Here is a 15716-nt window from a genome sequence, read left to right as displayed (position 1 = left end):
GAGTACAAAATACCGCCATGAGGCTCTTGAAAAAAACTCGGCCCTTTCGACCACATCTCCTCCGCTTTGGGTGAAGCGCATGGGCTTCCTTTCAGAAAATGGGCTGTCTTCAAAACCTCAATATTAGGTTTCAAGCGATTCACGGCAGAGTTCCTAATTGCATGATGGCAAAGCTTCCCATCTATCAGGGGTAGGCAATTCCGGTCCTCGAGAGCCGGAGCCAGGTCAGGTTTTCAAGATATCCACAATGAATATGCATGAGATAGATTTGCATCTCAAGGAAGCAATGCGTGCAAACCCATCTCCTACATATTCATGGTGGAGATCCTAAAAACCTGACCTGGCTCCAGCTCTCGAGGACCGGAATTGCCTACTCCTGCCATATATCATCCAAATCGTTCTGTCTGATCCAAACAAGAAAATTGGTCCTGCTAAATGTTCCAACACTGCTCCGACTCTTGGAATTCTATGAGCGTCGGTACATTTAGCGCTTCAGGCTGTGGGTAGAAACCTCTATCGTGGCTTAGTAAATGGGGGATTAGAAAGAGCCCGTAAATGATCGTATTACCATAAAATGACTAAGCTATGGAATCAGTTACCTCCGCATATCAGATCAGTGGACAATTTATTATCCTTTCTGTTCACCAAACTACTCTCTCTTACCCAGAGGCATCTTCACTGTCATTTAATATTGACAGTTCTTCCCCTTAGTCCGTTGTGTCAGTTACCTCATTGTATTTTGTGTATCGAGGTATTTTCTATAATTTGGGATTTTTTTTTTTTTTTTAAATGACATTGTTTATTTTTAATTTACTGATGGTTTTATGGATGGATTTATCTTTGTATGGTGTTTTTTGTTGTTTTTTTTTTTAACCTTTGTAAACCGCCTAGAATTAGCCGGTATAACAAATTCTAATAAAATTTGAAACTTAATTAACTTGATTGCCTGAGATAGAACTCTTTTACCAGTATGTGGTTATCACTCTATTGTGTTTACTGTCTCTAACAATCTGTGGATATTAGTATATACTGTTAAAAGTATTTACACTCCTCCCTCAATATTTGCGGAGGTTAGGGGCAGAGCCGGCCTACGAATATTGAAAATTTGCGAATAACTTTTGGGCCGACCCACCCACCCCCGCCTCCCTCCTGCCTTCCCCCCAGCATCCCGGACCTTACTTAGTGGTCTAGCGGTCTTTCGGGGCAAGAGCAATCTTTCTACGCTCCTGCCCATGCCGATCACTCATCCAAAATGGCTGCCTTAGTCTCTTGGGGGTGATTCCGGTTTTAGGATATAGTGAATAATCGAAATCGCGAGTCCTAAAACCGAATTGTGAGGGGGAAGTGTATCTTATTGTGAGTGTACTCATCTGACTTGTTTCTGGGCTCACCGATCGCACCTCAGAATTGGAGGGATTGATGATAGACATGGTTAATGAAATACCTCTGTGAATTGTGCCTGACGCACTTGAAAAGCTTGGCACTGATAGGCAGGGTCATAGACAAGTCTAGACATGTTCCCCACAATGTTCCAGTCCAAAGCACCGATTCTTACTTTAAAAATGGCCCTTGTATAAGTTATGCAAGTTAAGAGCAAGTCCTGCACAGACTCCACCCATCTGTAAAATCCATGTTATGGTGCAGGTGCAGTTTTGGTATGTTTGTGCAGATATGTGTGTATATACCATTACGTGTAATCAGCATGTAAATGTTAGGGCCTGCTGCATAGAATTATCCCCTATGAGGCACCAAAAAGCAGCAAACTGGTCGACCGCTCTTTTTATCTCTTATGTAACTTTATCCACAAAACAAATATGCTCTAAAGCCGGCCACCACGATCGCAGGCTGCTTTGAAGAGGAGCAGGCCAGAAGACGCCAGGATGAAGGGGGAGGGTAAGAAGGGGTATCAATACCGGGAGCCAGGGGGGAGAGGGAAAGGGAAAGGGGGCTGCTTTGGGGGGGGAGGTGTGCTGGGGACTAACAGCTTTGCTCGGGGGGGGGGGGAAGACAGAAGAGGGATGGAGGAGGGGAGTTAGGGAGAGGGATTCTAGCACCCGTTAATGTAACGGGCTTAAAGACTAGTAGAAATATATAATTCAATAATTGTAACCTCACTTAGGTGTCAAAACACTGGCCATGCTGAGTCAGTTTATCGTTATTCTTGGAATGCAATAAAGTCCCAGTTGATCCAGCTCTACTGGTTGAAAATGACAGCCCATCCCCGGAATCAGGAAAGTTATTGTGAAGTCATTGTTGATATCTTCCAAGGTTTTCAGATACTCAAGCAGAGGTGAACATACCTGAAGACCCATACAGGCTTCCGATAAGATCAATAGCTGATTAGAAGTAGAAAAAAGTAAGATTTTGTTTTCTAAAAAAAAGAAAAAAAGGCACCTGTACCGCTGAGCACAGCATAAGAAAGTAGGGATTGTAATTAGCTACGTACACACCCTGAGACAAAGGTTATCTGACAAAAAAATCTGCTGAATCATATGTAGAATCAGGAAGTGATATTTGATTACAATACAGTCAATTTCAGATAAAGGTACAGATGGACTTCCAGCAATAGATCTAATATGGACCTTGGTAGCAGTGACAATTATTTTGGAAACAAAACCACCTTTTAACCCTTTCAGGACCATAAGGATCGTAGGCCAATTTTTGTGGTTTTGACGACATTTTTATGGTAAAAAGGGCTTGCAGATGCAAAAAATTGATTTTTTTTTTGTGAAATATCATTATTTTTATTTAAAAAATCACACTCTGGCTTATGGACAGTTGTGGCAAGGAATCTTCTCGTCAATCTGGCAAGACGCTAATGAATGAATGTCGGAACCAGTTTGTTTACATAAAGGCAGTATCATAGGGAAATCCGTACATATCAATTTAGAACTGTAGAACTATCCCAATCAAAATTGATAGGATTTTAAAGTTATGGGACAAATATGTCCCTTGGTCCTGAAAGGGTTAAGTATCTTTTGAGTTTCAAATGTCCCTCTCTAACATTTGGTTAGGGTTAGACTGATAATGAAGGGCACAGACTGGTGATTAGAGAATGACATGGGGACGAGTACCCATGGTTAACCATGGGCTGGCGTTGGGGACATCAACCCTTCTCATCCACTCCCCTCCTGTTGTTTGTTTAAATGGACATCCAACAAGAACAAGAGCGGAAATAGGTATTCTTGTTTCCCCTCAGTATTTTCATAGGACATAGCCCTTTTGGGTTGCACAGCTCAAACAATGACGAGGCCAACAGCACATCCATGCCACTCTACAACAGGATAAGCATCCCTCTCAAATCTGTAACGTTTTATCAAACCAGCTAGAGAATGACACGGGGACTAATTTCTCCGTCCCCTTGAGTTTTGTCGCTGTCCCACTCCTGTAAGCTCTGCTTGAACCGCAAAAGCCTCAAAACACTTATGATTTTGAAGTGTTTGAAGCGTGTGCAGATGAGTCTGGAGCTTTCAGGAATGGGCAGGGACAGGAAAAGAACGGCAAATAACAATGTAACATACATAGTTAAAAAGATAAATAAAGCAGACTATATAAGCCAGCAAAATGTAAAGAAGTCCAAATGCTGAAGCCTCAAAGGGCTGCCGTCGTCATAATAGGTGCCCGCTTTAAGAGTTTCTTAAATACATGCAAATTCTTCTGATGTCGAATAGTCGGAGGAGCCTGTTCCATGAAAAGCAACCCTTCCTTAACAAGAATGTAAGTGCAGTTGTCGACAAGAAGGCAGAGCCAAGTCCTTGTGTGGCTCGTAGCAGAGCACAATGTCTTTGAAGCCACATAAACTTTCAGAGAAGTTCACAAGTCCTCAGGGCTCAAGTACACCAACAATAGTCATTTAAATCTCACTCTATATTCTGTTGGTAACCAATACAAAGAGATCAGACAGGAAGACACATGGTCGTCCTTAGATAATCCCTGCAAAAGACGTAGCGCTATACCTTTTCTGTCCCTAGTGGGTTTACAATCTTTTTTTTTTTGGACATGAGAACCAGGGGAACTGGATTCTATTCTATTCCCACTGCAGCTTCTATACATAATATAATTACAAACCACTTTGATTATAGCAACAGAAAGTCCACTCACACTATGAAAACACTCTCCAATCATACCAGAACCAGCCACCTTTCATAGATTTCAATCAAAAGGTGGAGAAAAAGCCTCGGGTCAAAAGAACCAAACCCTGTTGGACCCCAATGGGGAACGTGAAACAATAAAAGCACCCCTCTCGAAATCTGTAACTTTTTTATCAAACCAACTCTGCATTAGCAACAGAACTTTACCCACACCGAATTCAATAAACTCTTGACCCATGATGTGAGAAAAAATATCAAGTTTGCATAGTGTTTGAAGCTGATTTTCCACAGTAATAATAATCAAAAGTTGCAAAAAAATAAATAACCCCCCCCCCCCCCAGAGTTCCAAATGTCCACCTGGTTTCAGATATAAAGTAATTGGATATGAACCTTGATACTCGTATATCACTCCCTAATGATCTTAGTGAAATTTAATAAAATTTTGGATTTTTAAAAAACTTTGTTTTAGGTGTACTGATTTATTCTGATAAATTACAAATTATAGGTCAAGATGAGGAACATATCTGTTAAAAAGGTGACGACTACCCTCTAGTGGTGATAGACACTTTAATTAGGAAAGAAAGTTACAAAAAATAAAAATTAAAAAAAAGCTATGTTGAATCAGATCGGTGTCCTTTGAGCCCTGTCTCTGTCAGTGGCTAATTTATGTGACTAGTATCCAGAAGATCCTCAAAAGATAATACAGTTTCTCATAGCTTATTTCAGCGGATGAGCAATGACTTTGCCTGGCTGATAATGTTTATAGGTTTATCCACCAGGAACATTGCCTTGTCCACAACCTCTAGCAACATCTTCCACAGCTCAATTGTCCCGTTTGTTTTCAGTCTTTTGGTTTGTAGCTTGTAGCGTGTCATCTTATTTTAATAATAATTAATTTTGTTCTTGTATTCCGCCATACCGAAAAAGTTCTAGGCGGTTCACAACAAGGTGAGCTAATACATGGGATACAGATAAAATACAAATTAGAATAATGGACTTAAAAACAGATAAAGACAGAAAGACTTTACAATATAATGCAGAAAATACCGGCATGGCAGGGAAAGAAGTAATACATAGAACAGATAAAATATATCAAGTTGAATATAAAGAATTTGATTGAAAAAATGAAGCAGAATGCATTAAGATAGCAGCCTATCAAAGAGTTGAATCTTTAACAATTTTCTAAAATCAAGATAGGAAGAGACCTCTAACAATTTTTCCAAGCCATACATTCAATTTAGCGGCTTGAAATGAGAGGGTTCTCTCAAGGAACTTCTTATAACGACAGGATTTTATGGAGGGATATGAAAACAAGTGCACTCTACATGTGGTCTTTTTGGCGTGACTCAAAGGAAAATGAGACACTAGATAACTGGTAACGAACCCGAAACTGAATTTATAAACAAATAACAAGAAAATTTGAACACAATCCTCAACTCTATCAAGCAACCAATGGAGTTTTCACATAAAAAGGAGTGATATGCTCCCCATTTTTTTAACCAAAATGAGGCGAACGGCAGTATTCTGAATTCACTCATCAATTTTTTTTGAAAATTTTATTGTACAGTACCTAGATATATAATGTTACAATAATCGAGAATACGTAAGATAGAAGACTGTACCAGTAAACGAAAGGAAGTTTCGTCGAAATACTTCTTAATGGGACGAAGCTTCCAAAGCACAGAGATACGTTTCTTAAACAATAAATCTGTATGTTGTTCCAATGTGAGATGTTTATCCAGAGTCACACCCAATATTTTTATGGTTTGTTCTATATTATAGTCCAACCCATTCACTTGTATTGTTGTTTTTTGAATCTTATCGTTGGGGAGTTGCTAAAAAAAAATTTAGTTTTTTTCCGCATTTAATTACAATTTATAAGCAGTCATCCAAAGTTCAATCTGACTTAAAATAATCGCTAAAAATGTATGAACTCCGGTGACAAACAATTTAACGGGATGACTATAGTAATGTCATCCGCATAATATAGAACTTGAGCTTTAAACTTTGCAACAAATTTCCCAAGGAAACAAGAAAAATATTAAACAAAGTGGGGGACAGAGGTGAACCCTGCGGGATCCCACAGGAGGTTCCCAATGATAAGACAAGGTATCTTCTTTAAACACTTGGTACAATCTTTAATCCAGGAAGCCACGAAACCAGTTCAAGACACTACCTGTTGTTTGAAAAATTAAATTACTTTCCTGAAAGTGTTCCATACTATCATGATTTTATAAATTCTGTCATGTCACCTTCTATACTTTTTTTTTTTTTTAAGATGAAGAGCCTTAGATTTTTAGTGTTTGAAACAGTTTTTATTGAAAATTCACAAGAGAAAAAAATATATATTACATTACATTACAGATTTCTATTCCGCCATTATCTTTTGGTTCAAAGCGGATTACAAAAAGAGTTATGGAAGAAGGGTTACAAGTTAGATCAGAGATCGTTTCCAAGAGAGGGATAAGAAGGATCAGGGGTTGGGGAGGGGAATGGTAAGAAGGGGTATTCATGGTATTAAGCTTTATTAAGGGATTTCTAGAAGAGTATAGCTTTGACTGAATACACGAATTTAGGATGTGTGTGTGAATGTTCCGGTGGCCCTGACGCAGCGGATGTATGGTATTCCCGCGAAACGCTGGCTGCGTTGGCGAACGGACATGTTTTGAAATTTTACTGCTAAGCCTTCGACAATGAAGAATACTCAACTAATAAGATAAGTCTTTGGTCGAGTTTTTCAAATCTGGACACTGCACACAGCATTTGATATAGAGTATTAGTAAACCTGAAAGTATTTTTTAGCACTGAATGGTGTGGGGTTCATTGAATTAAGCAAAATATAATAAAAAAAATAAAAAAAAGATTATTTTTTAAAAATTAGATCTAAAAGCCAATGATTGGAGCAGGAGCATGTGAACTACGCAGATTTTCCCGGTTTATGACTGTGTTGCTATGCGTAGGCTCCATTTCTGAGGCTATATAAGATGCCTGTATGGTAAAAAAAATTTTTTCTGCAATACTGATGTGTATGGTCCGATAGAGTGGTATTTTGTTACTATTATGATTCTAGTACAGTAATGGACTGATATGCCGTTGTTTGTTTTTTTGCAGTATGAATTTAAAGCCAAGAATATCAAGAAGAAGAAAGTGGCCCTCTTTATATCAGTGGATGGGGTCAAAGTGATACTAAAAAAGAAGAAAAAGGTTAGTGGATACTAGACTGAATTATTCATGGGGGGTTTTTTGGAGGGGGAGGGGTTTAGGGAGAGTGAGTTGAGTCATTTATTCTTCTTTATCTGTCCTAATGGTTGTCTTTTCAAAAAGAAGAAATTCTATCCTCAGAATATTTTGCCAAATTCAATTAGTGGCTGGGTGATTTAATGTGCGATTCAATTAGTGGCTGATCCCAAATGTGGCTGATCCTTAATGTGTTACCAATTAGAGAATGACACGGTGACAAAATTCATCACCGTTCCCGTCCCCGTGGACAACCGCGGGAAATAATCCCATGTAATTTTGTAGTATCTATTTCAACCTCAGTCCTTCTACCCCAGTATTCTTCAAAGCAAAGCTTGCGGGTCAGTGGTTGTGGCCATTCATACTCTGATTCTTATGGGAGCCAAGGATAATGAAGCCATTGTGACATCACTGATGTGATTGGCTCTTAGGCACTGGTGGAATGAGGCATTATGACATCACAAGATCTGCCCTGGATACCAGAGACTGTCATTCTGTAGTGTCTGTTTCAACCTCGGTCCTTCTACATCAGCATTCTTCAAAGCACAGCTTGCGGGTCAGTGGTTGTGGCCATTCATACTCTGATTCTTATGGGAGCCAAGGATAATGAAGCCATTGTGACATCACTGATGTGATTGGCTCTTAGGCACTGGTGGAATGAGGCATTATGACATTCACAAGATCTGCCCTGGATACCAGAGACTGTCATTCTGTAGTGTCTGTTTCAACCTCGGTCCTTCTACACCAGCATTCTTCAAAGCAAAGCTTGCGGGTCAGTGGTTGTGGCCATTCATACTCTGATTCTTATGGGAGCCAAGGATAATGAAGCCATTATGACATCACTGATGTGATTGGCTCTTAGGCACTGGTGGAATGAGGCATTATGACATCACAATATCTGCTCTGGATACCAGAGACTGTCATTCTGTAGTGTCTGTTTCAACCTCAGTCCTTCTACACCAGCATTCTTCAACGCAAAGCTTGCGGGTCAGTGGTTGTGGCCATTCATACTCTGATTCTTCCCTCTCTCCTTAAAGAAAGACATGAAGATGGTTTCCCGCGGTTATCCGCGGGGACGGGAAATGGTGATGAATTTTGTCACCGTGTTATTCTCTATTACCAATCTACTTGACCTGAGCCAGGAGTTGGCAGTCTGTGATCTGTTCCCCTATGTTGAGCTGGGAATCGGTGGTGTATGGTAGAGATTCTCAACACACAGTACGCGTACCCCAGGGGGTAACCACAAAATTTTACGGTTTGACTAGTTGTACCTTGTTGAGTTTATTGCTAATCAAGATTTATGATGCTAGGTGTATGGCTTGTCCATATCCTGTCTTGTTTCTTACGATTTAACAGCATGCACCCTTATGCGATGAAAACCAGCATTCCATTTGCTCAATTCCTTGGATATAGACGCATTTGTAGTGCCAACTCTGAATTCTGCAGACAATCTGCTCAATTGCATGAAAAATTCATTCAAAGAGGGTACCCAGCGGCTATAGTGTCAAGAGCGGGCAAAGAGAGCGTTTTATAACCATAGGGAGGATTTATTGGAATACCGTGAACATCCACCCAAGAAGATGTGATTTCTTTTTATATCTACTTTTGATCAAATGTCTAGAACATCTGAGTGGGTTCTTCGGAGACATTTGAATATTGTACGGGTGCATCCTTGTTTCCAACATGTAGGATTTGTTTTCCTATGGTGGCAATAGGAATTTGTGTGATATATTGAGCCCAAGTGTTCTTAAACCAATGGGGATGGAAACGGACATGCAAATTTCTCCTGGACACCTGAGCTGTGATAATTGCTCAGTGTGTTCCCTCATGATTGAGTCTGATAAATTTATCCACCTGGGGACTGGGAAAGTTTATAACCTCCGGAGCAGCACGTCGTGTGTGACAGAGGGGGTTGTGTATATCATCTTGTGCCCCTGTGCGATGCTTTATATGGGTCACACTTTCTCGCCGGTTGAAGACCCGGCTAGTGGAGCATAGATCATGCCTGCATACTCAGCGTGTGGAGGAACCGATGGTAGCTCATTGTCTTGAGGCTAAGCATGATTTCAGCTCTCTGCGCTGCATTGTTATTGAGCATTTCCCCTACTCATCCAGACGTGGTGATTGGCGGCGTCTGTTGGGACAGAAAGAACAGCGCTGGATTTACCTGTTACAATCTGTTCAACCAACAGGACTGAATGCCTGGATTGAATGGGCCGCATTTTTTGGCTAGCTTCCTGTTGAGAGGTTGCTAAGGAGCAGTGATTGGCTGGTGGTATCTAGGAGGTGGAGTCTTGAATATATAAGGGCTGTGTTCTGCAGTGTTTCCTGCTGCCAGCATCGCATTGATTGTGAAATCTGTGAAGGATTTGCACGGAGGGTCGAGGTGGATTGCCTTTGATGCAGGACATTTTTCACCCCTGACGCAGCAAGAGCGAAACGTAGATTTCCCCGTCGGGTGGGCTGTTTACACACGAGGCCTGGGTAGTGGAGCTTGGGATTAAGCCTGATTGGAGACAGCTGGGACTTCGTGGACAGCTAAGTTTTTCTTTTTTCCTTGCTCAAGTTGCAATATTTCTGACTGTGCCTCTGGACTACAATCTTTTTTCACACAATATTTGTATGTGATATTTTGGCGTGCTGGATATGAGGTGTTTTTCGGGGGGCTGCTATTGTGCTTCATTTTTTCCCCACTGTTTCTGATATAGTGAAGACACATAAGTGGAGGTTTTTTGTTGGGTTTTTTTAGCCATATGAAGCTTAACTGAGGCTTTTTCTCCACTTTCTTCTGTGTCTTCTTTTTTTCAGACTGTGGGTGTATGTGTGATGTGTGGGTGGCCTTGCAGTGTCCCATTAGACCCTTGAATGTTCAATTTAGGGTGCATTTTGAGGTAAATGGTGGAACCCTGAGGAATCCCACAAGGGGACTGCCAAAAATTAGAAGTAGTACCTTCATAATTCACTGAATAGGAACGATACAAAAGGAATTTAGAAAACCAGTCCAAAACTGCCTGATGGAGACCTATATCTAAAAGCAACTGAAGGAGAATACCTTGATGGACTACATCAAACGCTGGAGATAAATCAAACTGGAGTAAAATAGAATATTTATTTTGGAGACGGATTTGTTGATTTTTTGAGAGATGAGAAATCAGTAGGGTTTCAGTGCTAAAATTAGAAGAAAACCCATGTTGAAATGACTAAAGTAAAGAAAATCTCTCTAGATAATCAGTAAGTTGACCGGCTACAATTGATTCTAGCATTTTTGGCAATAGATGTATATTGGCAATTGGGCAATAGTGAGAAGGGATTGTAGGATCTAAGTCTGCTTTTTTAGAAGAGGAGTAAGTGTTATTTGTCTCATAGAATGTGAAAAGTATCCGTTTTCCAAAGTAAAATTCAGAAAAGCAGTTAGCCACGTTATAGCTTGAGAAGAGGTATTAAGAAATAAATACGATGGGAAAGGGTCCAATGAACATTTACACCTTCTCATCCTTTCACACAATCTAGAAACTTGAAGTTCAGATACTAAAGTGAATGAATGTTGGCTGCTATTTCCTCTGTAAAATGTATAGGGAGATACTCAATTTCACTTGTAGGAAAATATTGTCTGATAAGAGAAATTTTTTCTTGGAAAAAGCAAGCTAAGATTTCAGTGGAAGGCGATGAGGCATGATCAGTTGTAGAATCGGTATTGGTCAAGGAACGCCAGAGCTTAAAAAGAGTACTACTCTGGTTATTGGATTTAGCTATCTTACAACCATAATAGGATTTTTTCGCCTTCCTGATTATAAGATCTGATTACACATCTCCAAATTGATTTGTCCAGATCTGAGCGAGATGTTTTCCATTCTTTTCTTTCTATAATTTTGTTTCAAAACTCATGCGAGAGGCATTCCATCCCCTTTATCATCTTGGTTGCTCTTCTTTGAACCTTTTCTAGTGCTGCTATACCTTCCTTGAGATAAGGAGACCAGAATTGAACGCAATACTCCAGATGAGGTCACACCATGGAACGATACAGAGGCATTATAACATCCTTTGTCTTCTTAACCATCCCTTTTTTAATAATTCCTAGCATCTTGTTCCTTTTCTTGGCCACTGCCATACATTGGGTGGAAGGTTTCATCATATTGTCTACAATGACACCAAGATCCTTTTCTTGGGTGCTAACCCCCAAGGTAGACCCTAGCATCTGGTAACTGTGATTTGGGTTATTCTTCCCAAAGTGCATCACTTTGCATTTGTCCACTTAAATTTCATCTGCTACTTGGACGCCCAGTCTTCCAATTTCCTAAGGTCTGCCTGCAGTTTTTCACAATTCACATGCATTTTATAAACTTTGAACAGTTTAGTGTCTTCTGCAGATTTAATCACCTCACTCGTTGTTCCAATTTCCAGATAATTTATAAATAAGTTAAATAGCACCGGTCCCAGTAAAGACCCCTGTGGCACTCCACTGTTTACTCTCCTCCATTGAGAAAAATGACCATTTATCCCTAGCCTCTGTTTTCTATCCGATAACTAATTCCTAATCCACAACTGAACTGTGCCTCCTATCCCATGACTCTTTAATTTTCTCAGGGGCCTCTCATGAGGAACTTTGTGAAAAGCTTTCTGAAAATCTAGATACACTACATCAACCGGCTCGTCTTTATCCACATGTTTATTGACACCTTAAAAGAAATCAAGCAAATTGGTGAGGTAAGACCTCCCTCGGCTAAACCCATGCTGACTCTGTCTCATTAAATCATGTTTGTCTACATGTTCCACAATTTTATTTTTTATAATTGTTTCCAGCATTTTGCCCAGGACTGAAGTCAGGCTTACCGGTCTGTAATTTCCCAGATCTCTCCGGAACCCTTTTTTAAAAAATCGGCATAACATTGGCTACCCTCCAATCGTGAGGTACTACAAATGATTTTAGCAACAGGTTACAGATCACTAACAGTAGGTCAGCAATTTCATGTCTGAGCTCTTCTAGTACCCTGTGATTTATCACTTTTTAACTTGTCAATTTGGCTCAGTACATCTTCCAGATTCACCAAGATTTCTTTCAGTTCCTCCAATACAAGCCAAGCTAGTATTTTGTACAGCCAGCGTAGCCTTTACAGAATACTTTCGTAGCACAGATCATAGCGGCCCTAACTTTGGGCACCATTTGCCGAACACTCTCCAAGACACCATGTAGAGCTTAGTCTCTCCCACAGCACTTGCAGCTCAGCCCCTTCCTGTGACCAGAGCAACCTTTCCATTGGCTGGATCCTAAAGAACTAGAGAGGGCCAAACTAAAAAAAAAACCTATGCAGTAGATATATTTATTAAAAATTTATATTAAACGATTAGATTAGAACTTTTTGTTTTGGAATGTCTATGACAATGTTTATAATTCCTCGTATTGTAAGAGGTCTAATTTATTGATTTAAAAAAAAATAAATGGTAGATTTTTCATTTCAGAAAAAAGAGTGGTCCTGGGATGAGAGTAAGATGCTGGTGATGCAAGATCCCATTTATAGGTAAGAACATGAAGAATCTCCCATCTTGAAACACGAGTCTGTGTTGAGGAGCAAGTCTGCCAATGTTTTAATGAGTGGGAGTTTTATATTGTGGTGGATTTTATAGAGTGAGGGTTTTTATTGCTAGTACAAAAAACCCTTTAAAATTACAGTGACTCGTGGTACGCACCTATGGTTGCAGGCAGGAGCAATTCTCTGGTCAACCAATCATCATCGGCTGTATTTTCACTACTGTTGATGCAGTGGGTGCTCCATGACTAAATCTGTCTGGTCTTTCTTGCTCTGTCTCCTCACAGGATTTTCTATGTATCTCATGATTCGCAGGATCTGAAGATCTTCAGTTATATTGCCAGGGATGGCACCAGCAATATCTTCAGGTGTAACGTCTTCAAATCAAAAAAGAAGGTAATGCCCACACTCGGGCTCCTAACGCCTTACTTGTTTAACAGATGTTGGTTATGTATCCTCGCCTATCTGCTGTCCCACGTTGCCGTGGAATTCACGCCTAGTCTTCAAGCGTCCCCAATGGAGCGTGAGAAGAGATGGCAGGAATGCAAATCTCCATCATGCATATTCATTAAGGTTATCAAGTTTTAATTGTGCTGGGTCAGTTGTATTGGGAGAGGAAGTATAGCTGTTAAAATAATTCTGTTTTTAGTTAATTGTTATATTCAATCTTCTTGTTCTTGGGTTCCTCTTACTTTCTTCTGTTTTAAATCGTATATTTTCCTGTCTTGCATTTATTTTCTTTCTAATCCATTGTGTATCTTTTGATATGCAGTTTGCTTCTCCACACCTTGCTGTCTTCTCTTCCTAGTTGTACCCGTACTACTACTTCCATACCTCTCCTTGTTCCTTCATGCCTCTTCTCTCTTACCAAAAGCCTTTTTTCAGCTTAGCTCCTTTATAAGCCACCCTCTTCTCAGTTATGTTCTTGCAGTTCTCTAAAGCTCTCTTGGCTTCTCTCTCTGCCTCTTAAATTCCCTTTGGCTAACTCCTTACCTACCTGTCTCCTCATTACAGCCCAGTTCCCTCCCCTAGCTTTCTCTTAGCTCCATTCTCTTTCTCTCAGTTGATGCCCATTTTCTCAGCCCCTCTTATAGTCATAATTCATTTTCTCCTCTTCCACCACCTGCCCCTTTCTCCATCCCTTTCTTTTCTGTTCTTTTCTTTCTCAAGCAGCCAGGATTTCTTCTTTCAGTTCTTCTCTCAGACTCTCATAATATCTCCCAGCCAATAACCTCTTTATCATATCTGCCGCTAGCACCTCTCTTGCCCTCCTCATGAGTCGTGGCCCTTTCTCAGTTCTTTCCCTCTCTGTCAGCTCCTCATTTCTTTTCCCAGTACTCTTCTCTATCATCAACTCTCTCGTCTCTTCTTTTAACCCCACCCAATAGATCCTTAGCCCTTCCTTCCCTTCCCTTGCCCCTCTGTCAACTCCTTTTTCCTTTCCCAGTATCTCTGTCAACTTCTCTTCTCTTTATGGCAGATCAGAAACAGAGCACCTTTATTTTTCCTATATATTCTCTATTTTAATAATTCCTAGCATCTTGTCTTGCTTTATTTGGCCACCGCCGTACATTGGATGGAAGGTTTCATTGAATTGTCTGCAATGACACCCAGATGCTTTTCTTGGGTGCTAACCCCCAAGGTAGACTGTAGCATCTGGTAACTGTGATTTGGGTTATTCTTCCCAATGTGCATCACTTTGCATTTGTCCACATTAAATTTCATCTGCTACTTGGACGCCTAGTCTTCCAATTTCCTAAGATCTGCCTGCAGTTTTTCACAATCCGTCTGCATTTTATAAACTTTGAACAGTTTAGTGTCTTCTGCAGATTTAATCACCTCGCTCATTGTTCCAATTTACAGATCATTTATAAATAAGTTAAATAGCACCGGTCTCAATACAGATCCCTGTGGCACTCCACTGTTTACTCCCTCTGCAGCCCATTGGTCATTCTCTAGCCAACCAATAGGCTGCAGAGAGAGACAGTAACAGAGAAAAGTGCTTCATTCCTGCTTCCTATCCCCTCCTCCCCAAGCTACTTGGAGCATTGACCTGTCATTACTTGATCCAGAGGAGTACATAAGAGAATATTGTGGGTGTTCCAGCATCCTCAGAATGATGCTTATGATATCCTAGATAGATTTTAATATGGCAGGTAACTTCCAACGATACACAATGCTTTTTTGCATATATGAAGTTTATATTGAATGCTGAATGAAGATATTAAGTAAAATTTAAATGAAATATTAAAAAGGATTATAGGCTAAAACTGTGGAAGAAAATATAAAAAGAGGAGATTGGGTTTTTGTGGACCTATGAACATTGGGAGCTGTTCCTTGCCATTAGAAATTAAAATTGACAAACTGTGCTTGCTGTCAGGGACCATCTAAAAAATGTCAAAATGTACAGCACTGCGTACGCCTTTCAGTACTATAGAAGTGATAAAGGTAGCAGCAGTAGTAGTTAAGATGGTCCAACCATTTTTGATAATAAATCTAGGGGATTTTGAAATATCTTTACCGCTACTTATGGTTTTTATCCCCTACTGAGATTCTGCATTATATACCACAGTGTTGTATCCTAGAGACAGAAGGAAAGATCAGCAAGTCTTGTTGTGAAGAATAGAGAAATTTTGCCAAATACTATAGGGCTCATAAAAAAAAGTCCAAAAAACCAGCCTAAGTTGGTACTTGGACAATCAAAAAGACAGGTTGTCCATGTACCAATAATCAAAACTGGGTTTAGATGTATCTAATACCAGCTTAGGCCTTTTCAGCGCCCAGAGTGAAAAGGGACGTTTTTGGAGAAGTGGATAGGGCGAGAGTTGGGCAGAATCTCTCCTGCAGCCACCTGCCACGACAC

At 40.2% G+C, this 15716-nt stretch overlaps 1 protein-coding gene across 4 annotated transcripts in view; it reads left to right on the top strand.

Annotated features, from left to right (window-relative positions):
• LOC117368111 (carboxyl-terminal PDZ ligand of neuronal nitric oxide synthase protein-like) overlaps positions 1 to 15716 on the top strand; it is a 147802-nt gene that overhangs the window by 51338 nt on the left and 80748 nt on the right. For all 4 annotated transcript variants that reach the window (XM_033961444.1, XM_033961443.1, XM_033961445.1 and 1 more), the window contains exons 3-5: positions 7203 to 7295; positions 12786 to 12844; positions 13141 to 13249. In XM_033961444.1, coding sequence (XP_033817335.1) covers positions 7203 to 7295; positions 12786 to 12844; positions 13141 to 13249 — 261 coding nt within the window. The remainder of the gene's footprint in view (positions 1 to 7202; positions 7296 to 12785; positions 12845 to 13140; positions 13250 to 15716) is intronic.

The sequence above is a fragment of the Geotrypetes seraphini genome, chromosome 10 (genome assembly GCF_902459505.1).
Source record: "Geotrypetes seraphini chromosome 10, aGeoSer1.1, whole genome shotgun sequence".
In the NCBI taxonomy this organism is placed as follows: domain Eukaryota; kingdom Metazoa; phylum Chordata; class Amphibia; order Gymnophiona; family Dermophiidae; genus Geotrypetes; species Geotrypetes seraphini.
This window is presented reverse-complemented; position numbering and strand designations above follow the sequence as displayed.